Raw genomic sequence first — 26,723 nt, forward strand, 5'->3', positions numbered from 1 at the left:
CCTTACTAAAAAGTCTGAGGAGATTTCACACAAGCTATTACCGGAGTTGTTTTCAAGACGAGACATTTTAAGTACTATTGAACTTTTGGTCATTTTAAATGTTGCTATAATACTGGCTACATTTTCCTTCCATCACCGGAAAGACAGATTCTCGTCTGCTAAGTATTTTCATGCACAGACTCGATACTATCATTTTCATGGCGGCTCATGTAACAAACATCGGCTGCTGGGATCGGTCCCAAGAGTGTATCGAATCCCACCTTGAGCTAAGGAGCTTATCGATACTAGTTTTGGAAAAGCAGAAAAGGCTTTGTGAGTCGTAGAAACAGAGGGCGCTTATGGTCTTTTTACACGCATGTTGTTTGAAACTAAAACACAATTAGCTGGTAAACAACTTTTGATAATGTAGGCTAAATAGTTCGGAAAATTGTCGCAATTTGAACTTTTAACCACAATAAAATCTTTCACCATCACATATTTAAACTATTGAGTATTATTATTATGATAATTAATTTTATATTATTAAAGCAGCTGCAATTTAGACTTAACGTGCATCGAGAACGTGACAGACACAATACAGACAAAAAAAAAAGTCAATAAGTTAATAATAAAAAATATCAAGTCAAGTACCCCTTTCTATTTCGGACGCTAGCTAGCCAGGAAAACAAGTGACTTAGCAGAATTTAGGTCATTGGTTACTATGCATGACTAAATGTATGATGTTTAGGGCATAATCATCTTCTTTTTTTGAAGTAAAGTTTGTATTATATAATATAAGATACGCACGCTGACCAACTGCCCTTATTTTCTCCAACTAATGTCAGGTAGTCATTAGAGTTTGCTGGATCCCAAGATTCAAAATCCCAGTCTTCACCGAGATTTGAAACCAAGACCTCTAGGTTCGGAAACCAAGCCCCCCCCCCCCCTTATATCCCTTTGGTTAGGTACTCCCAGGCAGGCCCAGGTTATGAACGTGAATAGTTTTGCACGTGTTATGAACTGAATGATTTAAGTCTTCGTTGAATTTAAGAGAGAGTGTGTTAAGTTAGTGAGGTCTTTGCTCCCGGTCCAGGAAGGTTGGACGTTTGCTTTCTGGACTGGTGTATCCTAAAAGTTGATGGACTGACGGTTTTGTATTACTATTTATTGAAGTTGATGTTATCGTATGCTTATTGAATATTAAAGTATTATTATTAAAGTATTATTATTAAAGTATTATTATTAAAGTATTATTATTAAAGTATTATTATTAAAGTATTATTATTAAAGTATTATTATTAAAGTATTATTATTAAAGTATTATTATTAAAGTATTATTATTAAAGTATTATTATTAAAGTATTATTATTAAAGTATTATTATTAAAGTATTATTATTAAAGTATTATTATTAAAGTATTATTATTAAAGTATTATTATTAAAGTATTATTTATATTTCCATGGACATCTATAGTTGGAGTTAAAGTATATACAAGCAGTGATTGTTCTTATTTGTGTAACCCAAGCAAGTTGTTATTTGTGAGCCAAGAAAGTATTAATAAAATTCTAATTGAGTCTTGAGTATTCACACCCCTAACGAGACTAAGGAGCCAAGTCAAGCCAAGCTAAGAAAATGAACCCTGACATATCACTTATTTTGATCAGTTGGAAAATTGGGGGGGGGGGAAGTAAGGGTTATCTGGGTGAATTTCTACCGAATTCGGTTTTATAAACAAAATTGAAACTACCTGACACAAGTCTCCTCAAGCCAACATACTAACCACTCTGCTAGTCGGATGCCTATGAAAAAATAGAAGATTGTATCTATTGTTTGTTACAAAGATACTTTAAAGCGGCGACCAATGAAGGGGGGCTAATCCAGCTTATACCGCCAATTCATTCAAGTACAATTTCTTTCCCTTGTTCGAGATACCCAACAAAATAATTATTTGCAAATAGTAAATTAACCAATTGGTTAATTTTTTAAATTTTTTTTTATTGATTCTTGAATTGTCAGGTAAAAGTATTAATTGTGCACAATTTCATCTTGATCCGAAATTTGGTGTCGGAGAAATAACGTTAACAAACTTTTTTGCCAGACAGACAAACAGACAGACTGAGTGGATATAAGCTTTGTAAAAAGAAATGAGAACAGCTTTCGGTTCGTCTGATATATCCATGTTCGTCTATGGCATGCTTTCATTCTTATAGGTACATATTCATCATGTTCTTCAAGACCATCTCGTTCTAACAGCACTTACTAAGGTCTAAGACAGTCTAAGTCACATGACTTACCACCCTCAGCATCCCAGATGGGCGGGCAGTCTGCATAGGAATACTCTCCGGCTCTGGTAAAGTTGATGCAAACAAGATTATCAACATCTAACACAATTGGACAGTAAACACCTGGGGGAAAAAAAAAAGGAATCAAAATTATGACTTTAGGCCAATAAAAAAAATGTCTTAAATTCTTATGTGTATTGTGTACTTATCTTATCTTATCTTATATAATACAGACGTTACTTCAAAAAAGAAGATGATTACGTCCTACGCGTCATGCATTCAGTCATGCATATTAACCAATGACTTAAATTCTGCCAAGTGACTGGTTTTCCTGGCTAGCTCAGGCAACCCATTCCATGCTCTAATAGCACTAGGGAAGAAGGAGTATTTGTACAAATTTGTCCTAGCATATGGGATGAGAATTGTGCATCTATCTTTGTGTCTTTCAGAGTATTTTATTAAATTTTGTTTTTGTATTTGAAGATTATGGTTCAGTGTTTTATGTTTAATGTATAATTATGTATAATGTATGATTATGTCCCTTTGTTGATAAATTAAGCATTCACAGTGACACGTCATTTGTTATAGATCTAGAGTTAATCTAGACCAACAACAATAGATCTGTGCGATTGATAATATTTTAACCCATTGTTTTCATTTAGAGCTATCTCATGCTTTTAGCTCTCTCAATACGCCATGATACTATCAAGTCAGGGGGAGGTATGGCAAGAATGAATTTTACTCTGATATTTTGGTATGATAGTTATATCCCTTAGTTTAGGTACTCCCATGCCCAGGTTATGAATGTGAGTAGTCTTGCACGTGTTATGAGCTGAATGATTTAAGTCTTCGTTGAATTTAAGAGAGAGAGTGTGTTAAGTCTGTGAGGTCTTGCTCCCGGTTTGCACGCTGGACTGTCGTTCAGATTTATCGATGGTCCCGGGTTCAAACCCTGCCCGCTCCCATCCCCCGTCGTCCTGCGGGAGGTTTGGACTAGGAGTAATTATCTTCAACTCTGAAGGAACATCCGAAACATGTCAAACATTTTTACTAGTCGTGAAGCACGGGCAATATTTTCTTTCTGTCAGCTCTAAGAAAAGAAATCGAAATTAAGACGCTCCACTGCAGGTGTTCTTAACCTTGTGGTCTATAGGGCAGAGGATGTAAAGGTCATCTGTTTCTGTGGCCCACGGTTAACACGGGTGTCATGTTTCCAGCACAACGACCAACCCCCCTTTACTTTTCCCCAACTAATGTCAGGTACCCATTAGAGCTGGGTGGACTCAGAGTGTCTCAGAAGCACCCTAAATTCAAAAATCCCAGTCTTCACCAGGATTCAAACCCGGAACCCTCGGTTCGGAAGACACCGCGCCTCCTAGTGTAAGTCGTCCTACTTTTCAGCTTTGTGCTCACTAAGACTTAGACACCGACTTGTAAAGGGGACTAATCCAGCTTAAACCACCAATTCAGTCAACTACAATTTCTTTTCCTTGTTCGAGAGACCAAACAAAATAATTTGTTATCAAAAGTTAATTAACGAATTGTTTTGTTTTTTTATTCTTGTGTTGTCAGGTAAAAGAAATAATTGTGCAAAATTTTAGCTTCATCCGAGATTGGGGATGGGAGAAATAACGTGTACTAACTTTTACCAGACAGACAGACAGAGTGACTTGATATAAGATTTGTAAAATGAGAAAACTCTTTAATTCACAAACTGCTCACGCTCCGTAATAGGCTTGATTAGACACATCCGGATATAGTAAAAAAAAAAAAAAAAACAATAATTCATATAAATGCATCCATTGTCTTCCGAGACATAATAAGGCTTGTCTTCGAGTCTTCCGAGACATAATAAGGCTTGTCTTCGAGTCTTCCGAGACATAATAAGGCTTGTCTTCGAGTCTTCCGAGCCATAATAAGGCTTGTCTTTGAGTCTTCCGAGACATAATAAGGCTTGTCTTCGAGTCTTCCGAGCCATAAGGGAGCCATATATAATACAAATAATAATAATTTAACTTGTATACCGCTGTTAACAAACATAATGTAGGCTGTTTCTGTGGCCCATGGTAGACGAGTGTGTTATGTGGCCAGCACAACGACCACCTGCCTATACTTTTCCCCAACTAGTGTCAGGTACCCATTAGAGCTGGGTGGACTCAAAGACGCCCAAAGATCCTGAAATTAAAAAATCCCAGTCTTCACCAGGATTCGAAACCGCGACCCTCGGTTCGGAAGCCAAGCGCTTTACCGCTCAGCCACCGCGCCTCCATTGTAGGCACAGGGCGGAATGATAACACAACAGACATTAACACATAAATGACAAACTAATTGTAATAAAGGTTTTCAACAAAAAGATCCTAATATTCTTCTTGAATGTACTGAAGCCTTTGGTCATATTACTGCAATAGACCCTTCAATCTAATCAATTTTTTCAAAACAAAAAACAGACCCCCATAGCCCACCCTGAGTTCATAGGACATGACATTATGCTCATCATCGACCATGAAACGAAGGGGAAACTTGTAATTAACACAACCTCCCCCCCCCCACTCATCCCCCCCCCACCCAAAAAAAAAATAGCTGTCCAATTATGGGGCAAAAAAAGCACAATATTAATCAAATAACTTTTTTTAAAAAAATGTAAATTTGTGATTTTTATCAGCCAGTTGCTCGCTTCCAGAGCTCCTCTGTTCCAACCATTGAGTTAATTTATGTTTCTCATGTGTGTAACACACACACACACATACGCCTTCACACACATATTTACACACACGCACATCCCCCACCACACACTTGACGATTTCCATTGACTGCTGGGCTTCTGTCAGATTTATCACCCAATCGTCTGCCAATGATCTCACACATGAGCGACGTCTGAAGGGCTGCCCATGGGATCACGTGAGAACCAGAAATTCATGCCCAAACTTTCGTTTGTGCTCCAACTTTTTTATTTCCCGGTCCTGGCAGAAGTAAAACTTTTCACTGAGTTTCTCTTTTCTAAAACTGGGAATAAACTTTCAGATCTAAATAACTTTTTAAAATTAAATTACCGAAACAATTCGACGATGTAAAAATAGAGTCTTTAACTTAAAACAATGATTATGATTCAAGTTAAACGGCCCATAATCCCTTGTCCATACCGCCCACTTGATTTTACATTATACTTTTAATTTATATTTTAATATATTTCAGAATGACGTCATCTATGGGTAAGTTCCTTTTTCTACTAACAGAATAATATGAGGTCTTATCTTAGTTATCAACTTATCAAAATGTACATGCAAATATAGATAAAAAGAGCGAGAGACAGAGAAAAGAGAGAGTGAGAGAGTTAGAGAGAGAAGGAGAAAGATTAAGGAAGAGAGAGTAAGAAAGAGTGAGAGAGAGAGAGATAGTGAGAGATTAAGGAAGAGAGAGAGAGAAGAAGAGAGAGATTGAGGAGGAGTGAGAGAGAGAATGAGAGAAGAAGAGAGAGAGATTGTGAAAGAGAAAGTGAGAGATGAAGAGAGAGATTGAGGAGGAGTGAGAGAGTGAGAGAAGAGAGAGCGATTGTGGAAGATAGAGAGTGAGAGATGAAGAGAGAGATTGAGGAGAGAGAGAGAGAGAGTGAGAGAAGAAGAGAGAGAGATTGTGGAAGAGAGAGAGTGAGAGATGAAGAGAGAGATTGGGGAAGAGAGAGAGAGAGAGAGAGAGAGTGGAAGAGAGAGAGAGAGAGTAGAGATGAAGAGAGAGATTGAGGAAGAGAGAGTAAGAGATGAATAGAGATATTGAGGAGGAGTGAGAGCAGAGAGAGAGATTGAGAGAAGAGAGAGAGATTGAGGAAGAGAGAGGTAGAGAAGATAGAGAGAGATTTAGGAAGAGAGAGGTAGAGATGAAGAGAGAGATCGAGGAGGAGAAAGTGAGAGATGAAGAGAGAGATTGAGGAAGAGAGAGACCGAGAGATAAAGAGAGGAGCAGAGGACATCAAGAGAGATGACGAGGAGGGCGAAAGACAAAAAAAAAATAAACCCAGAGAGGGAGAGAGAAAGAGCACGCTAAAAATGGATTAACTCCTCTTGATTGATTTATTATTCATTCTTCGAAAGTGAAACTGTCACTTAGTGTCCACGTCTGCCGAGACAGGTTAAAGGAAAAAGCCCGCCGAGACAAACACTCCACCCGAACTTTGACCTGTCACACATCAAACTCTCCAAATCCGATGCACGGTCACACAACGCTGAGTAGTAAGGTATAGTTGGAGACGGAGCTGAACGTCACAAGGTTTACATTTGATGAAAAATGTGATACATTTATTAGTAGATGAAATGTTTTTGTGCCAGGAATGAGTCCAATCTCTAAAAGTAGAACAAAGAAATAAAACAATCTAAATGCAAATAAGTAAATGAATCAAATGAGACTTAATTTGTATTTCAGCATAGGACTGCTGCCGATCTGACTTAAATAATCTAAGGAAGTCTGTACAAACTAATTAATAATTTAGTTAATTTTTTTTGGGAGGGGACATTGGTTTCTATGAAGTATTGTATAGAATTTTATGAGCTCATGGACCATATACACAATAATATAAAAAGATTGAGTCGAATAAAAAAACTGACGGGTTAATGCAGAAGTCAAGTCAAAAGATTGAGTCGAATAGTGTCTTCATTGTGTCTTTATATTGTCTTTAAAGTGTCTTTATTGTGTCCTCAAGCTGTTTTTTAGTGTCTTCATTGTGGCTTCATATTGTCTTTATTGTGTCTTTATACTGTCTTAATAGTGTCCTCATTGTGTCCTCATATTGTCTTTATTGTGTCTTCATACTGTCTTAATAGTGTCTTCATTGCGTCTTCATATTGTCTTTATTGTGTCTTCATACTGTCTTAATAGTGTCTTCATTGCGTCTTCATATTGTCTTTATTGCGTCTTCATACTGTCTTAATAGTGTCTTCATTGCGTCTTCATATTGTCTTTATTGTGTCTTCATTGCGTCTTCATATTGTCTTTATTGTGTCTTCATACTGTCTTAATAGTGTCTTCATTGCGTCTTCATATTGTCTTTATTGTGTCTTCATTGCGTCTTCATATTGTCTTTATTGTGTCTTCATACTGTCTTAATAGTGTCTTCATTGCGTCTTCATATTGTCTTTATTGTGTCTTCATTGCGTCTTCATATTGTCTTTATTGTGTCTTCATACTGTCTTAATAGTGTCTTCATTGCGTCTTCATATTGTCTTTATTGTGTCTTCATTGCGTCTTCATATTGTCTTTATTGTGTCTTCATACTGTCTTAATAGTGTCTTCATTGCGTCTTCATATTGTCTTTATTGTGTCTTCTTTGCGTCTTCATACTGTCTTAATAGTGTCTTCATTGTGTCTTCATATTGTCTTTTAGTGTCTTCATTGTGTCTTCATATTGTCTTTTAGTGTCTTCATTGTGTCTTCATATTGTCTTTTAGTGTCTTCATTGTGTCTTCATATTGTATTTTAGTGTCTTCATTGTATCTTCATATTGTATTTATTGTGTCTTCATTGCATCTTCATATTGTCTTTATTGTGTCTTCATATTGTCTTTATTGTGTCTTCATATTGTCTTTATTGTGTCTTCATATTGTCTTTATTGTGTCTTCATATTGTCTTTTAGTGTCTTCATTGTGTCTTCATATTGTATTTATTGTGTCTTCATATTGTATTTATTGTGTCTTCATACTGTCTTAATAGTGTCTTCATTGTGTCTTCATATTGTCTTTATAGTGTTTTCATATTCTCCTAATACTGTATTCATTGCGACTTCGTAATGTCATCTCAATAATTTCAATTAATGTCAACACAATCATTTAGAGTTCTAGTACAAGTGTTTGTACTTCAGCAATGACTCATTTGATGAGATAACTGAGTCTGGGCGTCTATACGGTGCTACTCCAAGGTTCTCAGAAAAGATTCGAGCTGTAATCGGGGGTAGTCATGGCATACGCTTGTATAGTAGATTGTAGTTAAGCCAGTGGCATAGCAAGGGATTAGGGGGCCCGGGGAGCTTGTTCTTTTTAGGGGCCCCCTTTCATTTTGACATTCGACATTATGACATGAGATAATGTACTTAATAAATATACAAGTCTAATGTGTGGAATACATGCAGCATGGTCACTAATTTACAGAACAACATGAATTGCAATATATCAAAATTTGCTTAATATTGGTAGTAATAATAATTTCGGACATTCATTTGGAGGGCCAGGCGGGATTTTCAAATTTGGACCCCCCCCCCCGCCCCCCCCCCCCAGCTACGCCACTGAGTTAAGCCAAAACTAGAAACACTTTCGTTAATTCCAAAATAAATGCAAAGATGGTGCGAGAAAAGGGAACGAGAGGGTGTGATAATGAAAGACACAGAGAGAGAGAGAGAGGTAGAAGAGAAAAGAGAGAGAGAGAGAGAGAGAAAGAAAGGGAAGTGAGAGAGAGAGAGAGGTAGAAGAGAAAAGAGAGAGAGAGAGAGAGAGAAAGAAAGGGAAGTGAGAGAAAGAGAGAGGTAGAAGAGAAAAAAGAGAGAGAGAGAGAGAAAGAAAGGGAAGTGAGAGAGATAGAGAGAGGTAGAAGAGAAAATAGAGGGCTTGAGGAGAGAAAGAGAACGAGAAGTGAGAAAGAGAGAGAGAGAGAGGTAGAAGAGAAAAGAGAGAGAGAAAAAGAAAGAGAAGTAAGAAAGAGAGAGAGAGAAAGAGAAGTGACAAAGAGAGAGAGAGAGAGAGAGAGAGAGAGAGGTAGAAGAGAACAGAGAGAGCTAGAGAAAAGAGAGAGAACGAGAAGTGAGAAAGAGAGAGAGAGAGAGAGGTAGAAGAGAAAAGAGAGAGAGAAAGAAAGAGAAGTGAGAAAGACAGAGAGAGAAAGAGAAGTGAGAAAAAGAGAGAGAGAAAGAGAAGTGACAAACAGAGAGAGAGAGAGAGAGAGAGAGAGAGAGAGAGGTAGAAGAGAAAAGAGAGGGCTAGAGGAGAGAAAGAGAACGAGAAGTGAGAAAGAGAGAGAGAGAGAGGTAGAAGAGAAAAGAGAAAGAGAAAGAAAGAGAAGTGAGAAAGAGAGAGAGAGAGAGGTAAAAGAAAAAAGAGAGAGCTAGAGGGGAGAAAGAGAAGTGAGGGAGAGAGAGGAAAGAGAAGTGAGAGACAGAGAAAGACCGAAAATGGTCATAAAAATGCATTTCTTTCTTGGACTGCATTGATCTCCTTCCTACTAACTGGCCATTCAGTCATTAATTGACCGCTGGACATTGAGTAATGATATTAAGAGCCTGCGGTCAGATAGTGTCTATAACAGTTCATAAAATGGCTTCCAAGACTGTCGGAATGAACGTGATTCTATTTTAGTTAACAGAGATACAAGTATCCGTGGGAACACAAGTGAATGTTTGTGGCTATCGGGCTGTATAATCTTTTAATAGTAATTTTCGTACATTATGAATGGCATTTTTTTATTGCACTCTTCGTGATTAGATTTTAACAGATTATTATGTTTGGACGGGTGGAGCTTGGCTACCTATCAAGGAAGTTAGTTTGACGAGTGGAGCTTGGCTACCTATCAAGAAAGTTAGTTTGACGAGTAGAGCTTGGCTACCTATCAAGGAAGTTAGTTTGACGAGTAGAGCTTGGCTACCTATCAAGGAAGTTAGTTTGACGAGTGGAGCTTGGCTACCTATAAAGGAAGTTAGTTAGAAAAGTGGAGCTTGGCTACCTATCAAGAAAGTTATTTTTTACGAGTGGAGCTTGGCTGTGTCTGTTCCAGTTTCTTAATGTTTTCTTGATTTGAGTGGTCCCAAACAGACGATGCATGTTCTATTATCAGCCTAACCAAGGTTAAATAACATTTTAGTTTTAATATTCTTATTTGATTTATAGAAATTTCTTTTAATAAATCCTAATGCTTTGTTTCATTTTTTGATAGTTTCATCAATATGTGGATTCCATGACAGTTTTTCATTTATTATAACACCTAGGTATTTTGTGTTTTTAGTCTGTGTTACTGGTTTACCATGAATAAGATAAGTGGAATTAATTTGTTTTACTTTGTGACTGAGTGAAATCATGTGACCGGAAGACAAATATTCAGTGAAATCATGTGACCGGAAGACAAATATTCAAATTCGCACTAAAGATAAAAATCAAAACAAAAATTAAGGATAAAACTTCGAGAACAAGAATAATAAGGATAGCAAGGATAACAAGGATACCACTGATAGCTCCGATCAAGATAAAACCATACGGACCAAAACATGACAGTCAACAAGTTGACCTCTGACCTAGTCCCTTAAAGGTTAAAGCCGGCACTGTTGTCAGTGATAACGAACTGAGAGCCCCGTTGATCTCTCACAGATAGGACACGCAAAGGAAGGTGAATCCTGACCACAGCTTGACCAAAGGTCATTAAAAAACGCCCTGGCACGAAGAAAAGAGAGTTAAGTCCCTTGCACGCGGGTCGACACTGGCGAAATCGATGCGGCAAAATGGAACCTATTTTCTAAAGCCTTCAGGACTGTTTGATGTGGGCATTGGCCGCGTCCCTTTTCGAGATTAAATTAAAACCACAATATATCGGTCTAAGAGAGCTGGAAGGGTTTTAAAGAGAATCTTGTGGGGAAAAAAAAAGGTAAAAATGGGGGAAAAGTGGGGGTCAAGTACTGTATTACATGTAGATGTTTCTAGATCATTTTTCGTATTTCAACTTTCATACAATAAATTAGATATCTCAACTTTAATGGCTCAAAGTTATACAAATACTCCTTCTTCCCTAGTGCTATTAGAGCATGGAACGGGTTGCCTGAGCTAGCCAGGAAAACAAGTGACTTGGCAGAATTTAAGTCATTGGTTAATATGCATGACTAAATGCATGACGCGTAGGACGTAATCATCTTCTTTTTTGAAGTAACGTCTGTAGTATATAAGATAAGATAAGTTATTTAAATACAAGAATAATTCATTTCTTTTGCACCGTTTGAAACGGCGCAATTCGTGGGTGAGTCAATTGAACACATAATAGCAGGATGTTCAGCCCTATCAGAATCTGTCTACCTAGGTCGCCATAACCAAGTTGCAAAGTTAATACACCAACACTTAGCTTTGACACACAATTTGATCGGTAAGGATACTCTTCATTACAAATTACTTGCCACAACAGGTTCTCGAGTTTACTGATCGTCTGCTGTACTGGGACAGGCCTATTTTGACAGACAAAACGGTAGCTTTAATCGCCCTGATTAGCTGTTCATTGATAAAAAAGAAAAAAAAAACGCTACTATTATTGACATCGCCGCACCACTGTCTCATAATTTAAGAAGAACTGAATTGGAAAAACAAAGAAAATATGGGAACCTAGGCTTGGAGATTAAGCGTTTATGGATATTATCCAAAAATAGCAAAATACCCCATTGTTATATCAACCGACGGGATAATAACAATTGACCTCACAGACACCTTCAAGGCCCTTAACATTCCTAGGAACATCTTCGTTGCCTGTCAGAGGGCGGTACTGCTGCAGACCTGCCACATCACCAGAAAATTCCTCAGTGGAAACTGTTAAAGGGACTACAATGAATTTTGTTTCTCTTTAACGAAACTCGACCTTGGCAGTGTCAGAGAATGGATGCTCGTTTGTATCTAACATAATAATAATAATAATTATTATTATAATTAATTCAAGATTTCTAACTTGGTGTGTTATATTGTGTGACACTTTGACACTTGAATGTTTGACATTGTGACAACTTGAGATTGTGACATCGTGACCAATAAGACAAGGAACACATGACAACGTGAGAATATATATGCATATGTGTATTGTTAAAGTCACATTCATTGAAGCTAGTCTATTCATAATACTCAGCGGACAAAGAATACAAAATAGGTCTAGCAAACTTAGCAATTAGATTTAGCCAATTTAACAATATTTGTAAAAGGTAATTTTTTTTTACCAATTTCGGATTTATTCTTCAGAGTTGAAGATTCGAGGCCCAAACCTCCCGCAGGACGACGGGGGATGGCAGCGGGCAGATTTGAACCCGGGACCAACGAAACGACCGATTGACAATTAATCGCGCATACCGCACGACCAGGTAGCCCTCTGTGTATATTTAGCAAGACACCAATACCGTCTTAAACGATGACAAGGTCAACATTGAAATGTTTCTTTTGTAAACACACTTAAGATATTTTCATTACAGTCTCACATTTTTAAGAATTAAAGAAAAAAACAAGCACAAAAAAAAGAATATTAAAAAAAAAAAAAAAAAAAAACAACTTATATTAAGTGTATCAATTAGTCGGGATCAGTCGTGTAATTAAATTTGTAGTAAGCCTCAGATGACAATCTATAAAGGGAACTAATTTATCTTATACCACCACTTCAGTCAAGTGCTATTTCTTTCCTTGGAAAAGGGACTTAACTCAGTTTATTCCACCTCTTCATTCAAGTGCTATCTCTTTCACTTGTTTGAGATACCAAATAAAGTAATCTATTACCAATAGTTAATGAACTAATTGGTTGTTTTTTTTAAATTGATTCTCGCGTTGTCAGGTAAAAGAAATAAAGAAACAATTGTGCGAAATTTCAGCTTGACCCGAGATTGGCTGTGGGAAAATTTAACGTACAAACCATTTACCAGACTTCAATTTTACCGAAATATTTAAATCAGTAAATTGATGAAATGTGATGGTCATCTAATCAAATTAAATTATGGCTATTGATCAAATGTGATGGTTGTCTAATTAATTTAAATTTTGGCTACCCTGATGGATAGATCGATAGACCGTTATGACCTATTTCCAAACTGCTTCTATAAATAAACATACAGGCAGATAGCGGCAATCCAGACAGTAACTTAGACTTATAGGTAAGTAACAAGTAACAATTTTAGAAGTAACAAGTCTAGAAGTAACAAGTCTAGTAACAAGTCTAGAAGTAACGAGTCTAGAAGTAACAACGCCGGAAGTAACCTCTCTGTCGACACAGACAATGAGTTAGACCTCCGCTTTTATAGCGAGAGTTTCTTTAAGTCTATTAGATAAATCTCAAAAGTCTTTGACTGCTGTAGAAATGACTCAAACCGAATCTACTGACTGTTTCTATTACACAATCCTTCTATCATACTTTAAATCATTATCTCCCGTAGGGAAAGATTTAATGGTCAGTTAGTGCTTTGTCCTTGATGGCCAACACGCACATTGGTCAAGCAACGTCCACTCCCTCACTTCTGCGCAGTCGTCATGAATCTAACACCTCCCCCCCTTCCCCGTCACCAACACAAATAGCGCCTTGACCAGGTTGACCTACAGATGCCCAGGAAATCTATTACAACTGACTGGACTTGACAGAAGTGGGCTGTAGTGGACTATTGAAATGCTAAACTTCTAGTAAAGAGTTTAACTTTAGGATGGAGATAAGGAAAGAAAGATTATGAAGGAGAGTATAGAGGAGAGAGGAACAAATGGAAGGAAGGAAAGAGTATAGGAAGGAAGAGTAAAGGAAGGAAAGAATAAAGGAGAAATAACGTTTACAAACGTTTTACCAGACAGACACACAGACAGACAGATTGAGTTGATATAAGCTTGGTAAAACCTTCAGCAGAAAATATTAAACTTAAGTTTTTCCTAAATATTTAAATCGTTCATTTTGTACAACGTGATGGTAATCAAATTAAATTAAAGGAAGAAAAGAATAAAGGGAAAAAAAGGAAGAAAAGAATAAAGGGAAAAAAAGGAAGAAAAGAATAAAGGGAAAAAAAAAGGAAGAAAATAATAAAAGGAAAAAAAGGAAGAAAAGAATAAAGGGAAAAAAGGAAGAAAGGAATAAAGGGAAAAAAGGAAGAAAAGAATAAAGGGAAAAAAAAGAAAGAAAAGAATAAAGGAAAAAAAAAGGAAGAAAAGAATAAATGGAAAAAAAGGAAGAAAAGAATAAAGGGAAAAAAAGGAAGAAAATAATAAAAGGAAAAAAAGGAAGAAAGGAATAAAGGGAAAAAAGGAAGAAAAGAATAAAAGGAAAAAAAGGAAGAAAGGAATAAAGGGAAAAAAGGAAGAAAAGAATAAAAGGAAAAAAAGGAAGAAAGGAATAAAGGGAAAAAAGGAAGAAAGGAATAAAGGGAAAAAAGGAAGAAAAGAATAAAGGGAAAAAAGGAAGAAAAGAATAAAAGGAAAAAAAGGAAGAAAGGAATAAAGGGAAAAAAGGAAGAAAGGAATAAAGGGAAAAAAGGAAGAAAAGAATAAAGGGAAAAAAGGAAGAAAGGAATAAAGGGAAAAAAGGAAGAAAAGAATAAACTAAGGGAGAAAAGGAAGAAAGGAAAGTGATAAGGAAGAAAAGAATAAAGTAAGAAAAGAGTAAATGTCACAGAACTAGGTCAGATCAGACGTTCAGAAATATATTAAGCTAATGACCATAGTTTGGCTGGTTCTGGATGACCAACAGATCTAGTCTAAGCTGGTGGAAGGTTAATGACTCTGCCTTGTTTTCGTTTCATTCAGTCATTTAAGTAAATATAGCGAAGACAAAACAAAAAAGTTAATTAACACTAAACCATAACAATCACAATAACAAATACATAACAAATACATAACAAATACATAACAAACACATAACAAACACAATAACTAACACATAACGAACACATAACAAACAGATAACAAACACAAAACAAACACATAACAAACACATAACAAACACAAAACAAACACATAACAAACACAAAACAAACACATAACAAACACATAACAAACACAAAACAAACACATAACGAACACATAACGAACACATAATAAACACATAACAAATACATAACGAACACATAACGAACACATAACGAACACATAACAAACACATAACAAACAGATAACAAACACAAAACAAACACATATCGAACACATAACGAACACATAACGAACACATAACGAACACATAATAAACACATAACAAATACATAACGAACACATAACGAACACATAACGAACACATAACAAACACATAACAAACAGATAACAAACACAAAACAAACACATATCGAACACATAACAAACACATAACGAACACATAACGAACACATAACGAACACATAACGAACACATAACGAACACATAACAAACATATAACAAAATAGTTAGAAAGACACCAAGATAAAACAATATTTTCTTATTCCATATGACAGGACAAAGTCGTATAGACTTGGTCCTTTAAGATCGCGAGTTGCTTGAATCAGGCAGTAGTAGACACGTAGCAGAGTTTCTCTCTCTAATTTAAACTTAAGCCTATAATCTTATCTTCTTATCTTATATAATACAGACGTTACTTGAAAAAAAGAAGATGATTACGTCCTACGCGTCGTGCGTTCAGTCAAAATGAACACAAGGATACCAGTAAGATATACCGACCAATTACGAGTGAATATCTGTAGCTTATAGAAATTTAGCTATTTATAGATATTAAAATGTGAAAATATTGAACTCTAAAAGTTAATGAAACAAACTATGTTCCATGAACTCTAGTGTTCCACAAGACCTGAATAGGTGTTCCACGAAATATTTAAAAAAAAAATGTAAAGTCCCCCTTTCAGACCTTGCAAACTATAGGGCAGATGATGTAAAGGTCAACTGTTTCTGTTGGCCTACGGTTAACAATGGTGTCATGTGGTCAGCACAACAACCAACCGCCTTTACTTTTCCCCAACTAGTGTCAGGTACCGATTAGAGCTGGGTGGAGTCCAAGGATCCCGAAATCAAAAGTTCTAGTCTTCACCAGAATTCGAACCCGGGACCCCCCGCCTTACCGTTCAGCCACTGCGCCTCCACGAACGACTGGTACAATGAGCTAGCAGGCCATCACGTGACTTATTCTCTAATAAAAATAAAAGATTTTTATTTGTTCTTCTTGGTAATAAAATAAGGTCTAAATTTGAACTTTGAACTTTGAACTGCGCTAGATTCTGACTAATTTGAAAACAAAGATAAAAATAAATGATGCACCATTAACTGATTTCTGATCGAGTTTTTCTGAAGAGCTCCACACTATTTTAAACAAGTTATTATTTTATACTGCAGTTTCAAACAGCCTATGTGACGTCTGTCATAAGATAAGATAAGATAAGATAAGATAACCTATTTTTCCGAAGCAAAACTCCGTTATTATGCTGACGCAAAGTCTACCTTTAGTAAGTAACCAGCTTCACGCAACACCAGCTATTAGTATTCCGATTTATATGATATCTATAGATATAATATAGATATAATATATATATATCATTGAACATTTTTCAAGTGACTGTGGACTGTTGAGCCTTATTTTGGAGAGACACTCCCGTCCACATATATCGCAGGCTAAGGTAGCTCATCATATATACTTATAAATAATATAAATACATTTTCTTTATATTACATTTTATTCACGATTATTTCCCTTTGAAGTACACTATTTGCACTGATTTAACGCTCTTGCGGTGTATGATTATTTACATATTATAAGTTTCATGAACAATAAAATATAAGAATTCATCGTTCATCTTGAGTTGTATAATTCTAAGAGACATAGAGAAGTTGCGTCTCTTATTAATGGGGGTTTAGTTAGAGTTATCTCTATAAACAGGTCCTACATTCTAGTAGTGCTTGCAGATGAAGATTCAAAGGCGGCGCCAGTACTACTCTCAACTTTTTGATTTCATACTTCTTTTGAAAACTGAAGAGACCTTAAAAAGCTTATCAATTTACTGGAGCCTTTGTCAGTGGCGTGTCCGTTGTAGGGAAATGTGTTTATTGCAATCTTTGGCACTTATAGTAATTATTGCTTTTCAAGAGTTATTTTCAATAAAGATTAGAGATTTTAAAAAATTCCTTTCCAAGGGCAGAACCCATTTACATTTCTATATACGAATTATGTTCACCTGACTTATCTTTTTTGTCGACGCCTTTGACTTTTTTACATCTTAATGTCGATTCTCAACAAAATAGACACGAAAAAAAAAAAGAGGCTATTAAGAAACAGCTAGAGTCTATCTGCTGAGCTGCTAAACCAAGGGACGTAAGCCTAGCGAACTAATACAAACATACAGAGAGAAGTGTGTGATTGTTTCCTAATAGACATTGCCAGCGGACGGTCTGCCTCGAGTGAGAATAGACTCGAGAGACTATTTGTTACAGGCTTAACCTCGTTGCGTAACTTTGTCCCTACTTCAAGTTACAACTCTTTTTTTCTTACGTTGGGTTTTTTATGGGTTTTTTTTGGGGTCTAAAAGTAAGTTGAAAGAAAAAAATACTTGTTAGAAAAGCAGAACAGAGTTTTATGATGAGATTCTCAACATTGTGTAGGGATCTTATCTTATCTTATCTTATTTTATAAATTACTTCAGAAGAGAAGATGGCATGCTTAACGAATGGCGTTACAGGTTGTGTAGATACGTGATAAAGAAATAACTCTTTACAGAGACAGTTATCTTATCTTATATAATACAGACGTTACTTCCAAAAAGAACATGATTACGTTATATTCTAAGAGCCATACAAAGGCCGCGGGACACACATTTGAGGACACATAAAAAACCTTCGTTGAAGATATGCGCAAAAGACAAAAAAAAAAGACGGCGGACAACGGCTTTGTCTGCACGAGATGCGAAAAAATATGCAGGTAGCAACTGGGTTTGCATAGTCATTGGAAACAATGCACTCATCCTTAATCTTCTGAATAGAAGACATTGCGATAATAATTATAATCTAAGAATTGCAACACTAATATTAGCAGTTAAAAATGTAATGAGTTGTCGCGTATATAAGTCTAGGTATCACATTTAGAGACCGCATCACAAACGAAGAGAGAGGCAGGGTTACTGCAGAGGTTGGACCCGACGATGACCTACTTACTAGTGTTAAAACAACGGAAACCAAAACGCTTCGGCCATTATAAAAGATCTTCAGGACTCGTAAAGACCTTCCTTCAGTAAAAAAGAGGAATAGTCAGACAGAGAATGTCATGGGAAGACAACATAAAAGAATGGACGGGCCTGCAACTGAAAAAGGTTCTATCCAATGCAAAAGACAGACAGGAATGGAGAAAGACGCTCGACTAATCTTGCATGGTGCCCCAACGGTCCAACAGACCAAAAGATATGTAGAGGTGATAAGGTTGTTTGGTCGTGTGGAATTGTGAGGGCTATCCTTTCAATGTTCTCGATGGTCCACTATTTGAACACTGACCAGCGCCATACCCCGGCCAGTCCTGCGACTGCGTAAGTCTACATTTAATAGCACAGCACAACAGGTGTCAATAGAAACAAGTTAACTACTCTGATAGCAGACTCTCCATTTATTACATATAAATAAGAAATTCATGTACTGGCAATGTCCGCCTTCAATAAATATACGTTTTATCACATAATTCAGTGAAATATTCTAAGTACACAATCAATATCAAATCAATGACATTGGACCTTATTACAGCAGAGACATTATATGTACATCATTACTCTGCAGAAACCCGAACTTAACTGAGGTTTTCACCTCGTGGTCAGTTACAGACCGATAGATTTGTCCGTGCTAAAGGCACGAGATAATTAGGTGACTATGAAATCACTTCATGTCACAGTGAGTCTCAAACGAGTATGTGACAGATGTAATTATCTTCACATCTGAAAAAAACGCACAAAACATGTAAAAGGAAACAGCTTGTAAATAGATCGAACTCTGTAACAAATCTTGGAGCCCAGCAGTTGTTTACAAAGGCCTGGTTGTTGCATTCTTCTCTCGAAAAAACATCAACATAGATTATGGGCATATTGCACCATGCGTAGAACAGGCAACCTAGACCAGAGGTTCTAACCTGTGGGTCGCGACCCCCTTGGGGGTTGATTGACGATTAGCCAGGGGTCGCTTAAGACCATCGAAAATATGGATTGTTATTGTCTACTCTTTTATTTCTGTATGTGTGTGTGTGGGAGGGGTTCGCGAGTAGGGGATTGTAAAAAGGGGTCGCCGAGCTTAAAAGGTTGAGAACCGCTGTAATCTAGACAAACAACCAATGTCAAGGTGATCAACTCAGCAGACGATCAACCCATAGCACAGGCAATCCAAATGTATGTTTGGAAAAATGTTTTACCTGTTTTGAATGTTCCTTCAGAGTTGACGAATAGTTACTTCCTAGTCCAAACCTCTCACAGGAAGACGGGGGATATGAGCGGTCAGGGTTTGAACCCGGGACCATCGATAAATCCGAACGGCAGTCCAGAGAGCTAACCACACAACCAGGCAGCGCACACCTCTTAAGTTTGTGGGTGTTTAAAAATAAAAAATTAAACTGGTCGAACCTTGTAGTTATTTGATCATAAAATCCTGGCCTAACTTTTAGATTTATGGGGTTAATGCCAGATAATAAAACAGAAAATAAAATGGCGCCAAACTACTAAATAGTTTTCAGGTAACTCGTGACTTTAAATTGACCGGAAGTGATTTTTGCCTCCGGCCAGCGACAACTCCCGAGGTTTACTTTGTCCGATCTGGTGTCACGAACATTACCTCATGTTTCAAACCAGGAGGTCAGATCTGTTCCGTCTTGTGGTCACTAGAAAGGCGGGATAAAAGCCGTTTCCCTTTTTTTTTTCTTCTTTTGGGCCAGTTCGGAAGCAGACGTGGCTGGAATTCGATCATCGCGTTTATTTCTCTGTTGGTTTCCAAGACAAAAATGAAGACACACATCCCTGGATGCTTGAAAGATCGAAAAAAAAAAATATCCCCCCCTCCCCATGGTTGCTATTAAGGTGTGTCTCTTTCGATATGTGCTCATCATGTTTGTAGGCACGCGATACTCCTCCCGGGATCGATACCAGCAGTGGGACGTTAAATTCTAAGGCTTGACAGGAATCGCTTTCTCACGATACTCTTCTTGAAAAAAAAAAAAAAAAAAAAGTCTGGAGAGTCTGTCATGAAGTATGAAAAAGTGTGTCTAGGTATCTGATTATGTGTGTGTTTGTGTGTTTGTCTGTTGAGAGTGAGAGGTAGTGGGGTGTGCAAAAGGTCAAGCAGCATCAAGTCTATTTTTTTTAATACAAAGCTTAAATCAACTCTGTCTGTCTGTGTGTCTGTCTGGACAGTCTGGTCTAAATTTTGTACACGTTATTTCTCCGACACCCAATCTTCGATCAAGCTGAAATTTTGTTCAATTATTTCCTTTACCTGACAACACAAAAATCAGTTTGTTTAAATAATGAGCCAATTAGTTAATAAACTATTGGTAATTAATAAATTTTTTGGTAAAAGACTACAAACACTGTGCCAACATAAAAGACTACATACACACAGTCTACATAAAAGACTACAAACACACAGTCTACATAAAAGACTACAAACACTGTGCCTACATAAAAGACTACAAACACAGCCTACATAAAAGACTACAAACACGGTTTCTACATAAAAGACTACAAACACTGTGCCAACATAAAAGACTACATACACACAGTCTACATAAACGACTACATACACACAGTCTACATAAAAGACTACAAACACACGAAATCTACATAAAAGACTACAAACACGGTGCCTCCATAAAAGACTACATACACACAGTCTACATAAAAGACTACATACACACAGTCTACATAAAAGACTACATACACACAGTCTACAAAAAAGGCTACAAACACTGTGCCTACATCATAAAAGACTACAAACACACAGTCTACATAAAACACTACAAACACTGTGCCTACATAAAAGACTACAGACACACAGTCTACATAAAAGACTACAAACACTGTGCCTACATAAAAGACTACATACACACAGTCTACATAAAAGACTACAAACACTGTGCCTACATAAAAGACTACATACACACAGTCTACATAAAAGACTACAAACACTGTGCCTACATAAAAGACTACAGACACGCAGTCTATATAAAAGACTACAAACACGGTGCCTCCATAAAAGACTACAAATACACAGTCTAAATAAAAGACTACAACGTCTAATGATATTGCAAACAATAAGAACTTGAGTATTGTAAATGGATATAATGCAATCCTCCCACAGTTGGCTTGGCTACTTGAAGTATCCTACTCCCCCCCAATATTAATGGCTTTTTACAGACAGAAATTGCCAGGAATCAATCTTACACGAACAATGAAATAAGGAAAATTATGAAGGAAGGCGTCTCCATGACATCAGATGTCATACATGACAAATGACATTCATATAGCTCTATTTTCTTGCATCAGAACATTCTTCTAGGGCTCTCAAGATAGCCGCCTTCATTTTAAACCAAACAAAGTACTGCTTTCAGTCCACCAAGATCTATCTATCTATCTATCTATCTATCTATCTATCTATCTATCTATCTATCTATCTATCTATCTATCTATCTATCTATCTATCTATCTATCTATCTATCTATCTATCAATCTATTTCTATATCTATCTATCTATCTATCTATCTATCTATCTATCTATCTATCTATCTATCTATCTATCTATCTATCATCTATCTGTTTGTTTGTGTATGAGTCTGTCTAAACTGTCTGTTTGTCTGCTTGCCTGTGTGTCTGTTTATTTGTTTGTTTATCGTTCTGTTTGTCTATTTTGCTCTTTGTCTTTTGTCTGTCTGTCTCGATTGTCACAAGACGCGAGCAGTGTGCTGACGCCTGCTTCAACTGGTCGTTGATTGTCTACTTGTACCTTGGTTTTATTTGTGTTTGTGTATATAAATTACGAACACATAAGATCAGAAAGAGGAACTTTACTAGAACAAATTCGTACAATTGCTCCTTTTTTCCTAGTGCCATTAGAGAATAGAACGGGTTGCCCGAGTCAGCCAGGAAAACCAACGAATTGTCAGAGTTTAAGTCATTGGTTAACATGCATGACTAGATTGACACATGAAAAGCGTAGGACGTAATTATCTTATCTTTTGAAGTAAGGTCTGTAATATTTTTTTTAATGATTTTATTTTGAAGTAATCTGTACATGTAATCTGTAATCTATAAGATAAGATTGTAAAATTGTGTGTGTCGATAGCAAGAATAGTGACACGGATGTGGTCATTAAATAAAAATGTGTTTTAAAATAAGTTTATTAGTCTTTGAATAATTATGTTAAGGTAAAGCTCAACTTTCAGACCTAGCGATCTGAAGGGTAGATGATGTTCAGGTCGACTGTTTCTCTAGCCGACGGTTAACTAGGATGTCATGTGGGCAGCACAACGACCAACCGCCTCGACTCTCACAAGAATCTACGCGCCCTCAGTCTTTGAATGTGATTGATTGGAAACAAATACTAAGTAGAATGAGAATATTCGTTACTGAATTTACTTTTTGAATGGAGATATTGAAATAGTAAAAACAGAAAAGTGATTTTCGTTTCCATTTGAACTATCAGTTATCTTATATAATACAGACGTTACTTCAAAAAAGAAGATGATTACGTCTTATCTTATATAATACAGACGTTACTTCAAAAAAGAAGATGATTACGTCTTATGTTATATAATACAGACGTTACTTCAAAAAAGAAGATGATTACGTCCTACGCGTCATGCATTCAGTCATGCATATTAACCAATGACTTAAATTTTGCCAAGTCACTGGTTTTCCTGGCTAGCTCAGGCAACCCATTCCATGCTCTAATAGCACTAGGGAAGAAGGAGTATTTGTACAAATTTGTCCTAGCATATGGGACGAGGAATGTGCCTTTATCTTTGTGTCTTTCAGAGTATTTTATTAGATCAGTTGTAGTTTCTTTGTCAAGTTTTAGTTTCCGTTCCTTTGTTTATTTCTATTTTCTTCGTTGCCTATATCGTTTTTCCAAAATGTATTTGTTACCAATAATGAACTCTTTTATTCCCGTTATTATCGTTTTCTTTTCCGTTAACGAAAGCTACACTAATTCTGTGAACCTTGAGTAGGCAGCGGAATGGAATCACTACGTGACGGATTGATCTGGTCCGACTTCACTACCTTATACATCGTGGGCTAATGGAATAACTCTAGCTAGACTTTCTTCTTATTATTATTTCCCTTTTCCCCAGAGCATGAAGATTACCTCCCCATTAGCCAACACTTGTGACAAAGACAGACAACTCTCGGAGCCTCTGCCAAAAGAACTCAGAGAGAAAACACACGAAAATGAGAAAAAAAAGAGAGGAATCGGAGACTGCTCTGCGTCCGTCAAACGAACATTCGCCCAAAACAGGTGAACTATCGTAATTGGCTTGAAAAACAAAAGGTCCCAAACTAATGACCAGAGATGTGGCCGAGCTCTCCTAGGGAGTGCGCTTAACTATGTTGAAATTTCACCTCAATAAAGTTTACCCCTCCAACGAAAATAAAAGGGAGAGACGAAAAAAAAAAAATAACAGCAAATTAGACTGACAAAGATAGAGTGCTGGCCATTAATTATCCTGTAATAACGACGACCTCGGACATTAAGCCTGAAAAATGGCGCGAACCTTTGATTGGAAGGGTCAGAAGCGATGCGCTTAATGAAGTCGTAAAAATCTCTAGTGTGTTTACACTCTTCGTGACATTTTGAGCAGATTTTACGACATTCGCTTGAGAGTCCAGACACCGCTCTAGATTTATGGGATGAGGGTCCGGCGTTACTTTAAAGAGTGCGACATTTACTCAGGGACGACATTAAGAAGCTTTAGTTTCCCCACACGCTTTAAAAAAAAAATCTTTAAAATATTGCGACATTGACATCAAATGTAAAAAAAACATTGTAAGAAAAATATGCCCATGTTGGAATATAACATGCTGATGATCAGATATGCTCAACTTACACGGTCCAACTTATTCGACCAATGGTTCAGTGATTTCAACACGTCGAAGCCTCTACTCACAGTGTGAAATGAAGCCTCTACTCACAGTGTGAAATGAAGTCTCTAATCACAGTGTGAATTGAAGCCTCTACTCACAGTGTGAAACGAAGCCTCTACTCACAGTCTGGAACGAAGCCTCTACTCACAGTGTGAAATGAAGCCTCTACTCACAGTGTGAAATGAAGCCCCTACTCACAGTGTGAAATGAAGCCTCTTCTCACAGTGTGAAATGAAGCCTCTACTCACAGTGTGAAATGAAGCCTCTACTCACAGTGTGAATTGAAGCCTCTACTCACAGTGTGAAACGAAGCCTCTACTCACAGTCTGGAACGAAGCCTCTACTCACAGTGTGAAATGAAGCCTCTACTCACAGTGTGAAATGAAGCCTCTACTCACAGTGTGAAACGAAGCCTCTACTCACAGTCTGGAACGAAGCCTCTACTCACAGTGTGAAATGAAGCCTCTTCTCACCGTGTGAAATGAAGCCTATACTCACAGTGTGAAACGAAGCCTCTACTCACAGTGTGAAATGAAGCCTCTACTCACGGTGTGAATTGAAGCCTCTACTCACAGTGTGAAACGAAGCCTTTACTCACAGTCTGAAATGAAGCCTCTACTCACAGTGTGAAACGAAGCCTCTACTCACAGTCTGAAACGAAGCCTCTACTCACAGTGTGAAATGAAGCCTCTACTCAGTCTGAAACGAAGCCTCTACTCACAGTGTGAAATGAAGCCTCTACTCACAGTGTGAAACGAAGCCTCTATTCACAGTCTGAAACGAAGCCTCTACTCACAGTGTGAAATGAAGCCTCTACTCACAGTGTGAAACGAAGCCTCTACTCACAGTGTGTAACGAAGCCTCTACTCACAGTGTGAAACGAAGCCCCTAATGATGTGTTTACTTTGACATTTTCCGCGGACGCTAGAAGAGGAGTATAGTGGACTGAGTTGTACAAGTAAAGTTTCCCCTCTCAGACCTTGCGATCTATGTATAGGCCAGATGATGTTAAGGTCATCTGTTTCTATGGCCAACGGTTAACGAGCAGGGCCAGCACAACGACCCATTAGAGCTGGGTGGACACAGGGGCCCCTAAAAATCTCGAAATTCAAAATCCCAGTCTTCACCGGGATTCGAACCCAGGACCTCAGGTTCATGAGCCAAGCGCTTAACCCCATTCGACCACCGCACTCCGCTGCAAATGCCGGAAACTGAACTGGTATCCCATGATCCTGCTTACAGGAAATGATTTCAGTCCGAACTGGATACATTGGAATCATATTTCCTTTTCTAATATATCCATGTATCCAATATATCCATTTTCCAATAAATCCATATATCCAATAAGTCCATATATTCAATATATCTATGTATCCAATATATCCATGTATCCAATATATCCTTGTATCGAACATACCCATGCATTCATATATCAATGTTACCAATATTTAGATGTATCGATATATCGATGTATCCAATATATAACAGTATTCAATATATCCATGTATCCAATATATTCAGGTAACCACTGTATCCATTGTATGTACTTAGTCTATGTACATGCATGTCACTGTCTTGTCCTGTGTACATCTGTACGCTACTTAAATGTTGTTTTTTGTTGTTGTTTTTTTTTTACTTTTATAAAGCAAGGGCATTAACTATCGTCTGACCTCAAGGTGTCTAGACAAAAACAGGTGTCTGGGGGGGTGATGGGGGATTTTTTTTTTTTGTCTATAAATAAAAAAAAGATCGTGTGTACTTAAAAGAATTCATTTTACAAAGTTCAAGGTCAAACAGAAGATAAGCATTTCCGGTCAAATCTAAGCGGAAATGAAAAGTCTGTAGGTTAAAGCGAGTCCGCCGTGTTATTTTCCAATGACCAGATAGACCTGACTCCAGAGTGGGCGTTATTGAACACTCGGTTTGACCTCTGCCCCAAGTTCACTTTCGTTTCACATCGCTCCTACTCTTTCTCTTCCGAGTCCTTGTTTTTAATTGACCAGCAGAAGTAACGCTTGCGGAAGTAATGTGACACGTGGTTTTTTTTTTTTTAAACGTTAATTACATGAACGTTTTATCTTATAAATTAACAGACGTTACTTCAAAAGATAAGATAATGACGACTGGCTAAAGTGTTTATCCAAATATGAAATAAATTAAAAGCAAGTCCAAGTGAACTAACAACTGTCCACCCCCCCCCTCCCCTCTCCTCCAGAGTCTAACAACTTTAATTTAACAAACTAGATCTCCTGGGAATTTCCACAGCTTTGTTGTTTGTTAGTTTGTGGGTTTTTTTTTAACGACTAAATCTAGAAACAAGAGGCCAAATGAAATTTTCAATGTTGCCAAACTCAATTTCTCAATAGACTGCAGTTGGTCTTTGTATTCACTCTTTTGTACCGCTCTTGTAAATTGTACATCTCTTGTTAATTGTACTGCTCTTGTAAATTGTACAACTCTTGCAAATTGTACCGCTCTTATAAATTGTACCGCTCTTATAAATTGTACCGGTCTTGTAAATTGTACCTCTCTTGTAAATGTACCTCTCTTGTAAATTGTACAACTCTTGTAAATTGTACCGCTCTTGTAAATTGTACCGCTCTTGTAAATTGCTCATTTGTTGTGACATGCTTAGTTGCGCCATAGTGTGGAAGGGCGTTGACTTGTAGCC

General features: G+C 37.1%; 1 protein-coding gene across 3 annotated transcripts in view; it reads right to left on the bottom strand.

The window, feature by feature from the left end:
- Nucleotides 1-26,723, bottom strand: part of LOC106074231 (calcitonin gene-related peptide type 1 receptor-like) — a 165,984-nt gene that overhangs the window by 54,632 nt on the left and 84,629 nt on the right. For all 3 annotated transcript variants that reach the window (XM_056003626.1, XM_056003563.1, XM_056003687.1), the window contains exon 3: nucleotides 2,275-2,385. In XM_056003626.1, the coding sequence (XP_055859601.1) occupies nucleotides 2,275-2,385 (111 nt within the window). The remainder of the gene's footprint in view (nucleotides 1-2,274; nucleotides 2,386-26,723) is intronic.

This window comes from Biomphalaria glabrata, chromosome 1 (genome assembly GCF_947242115.1).
Source record: "Biomphalaria glabrata chromosome 1, xgBioGlab47.1, whole genome shotgun sequence".
In the NCBI taxonomy this organism is placed as follows: Eukaryota; Metazoa; Mollusca; class Gastropoda; family Planorbidae; genus Biomphalaria; species Biomphalaria glabrata.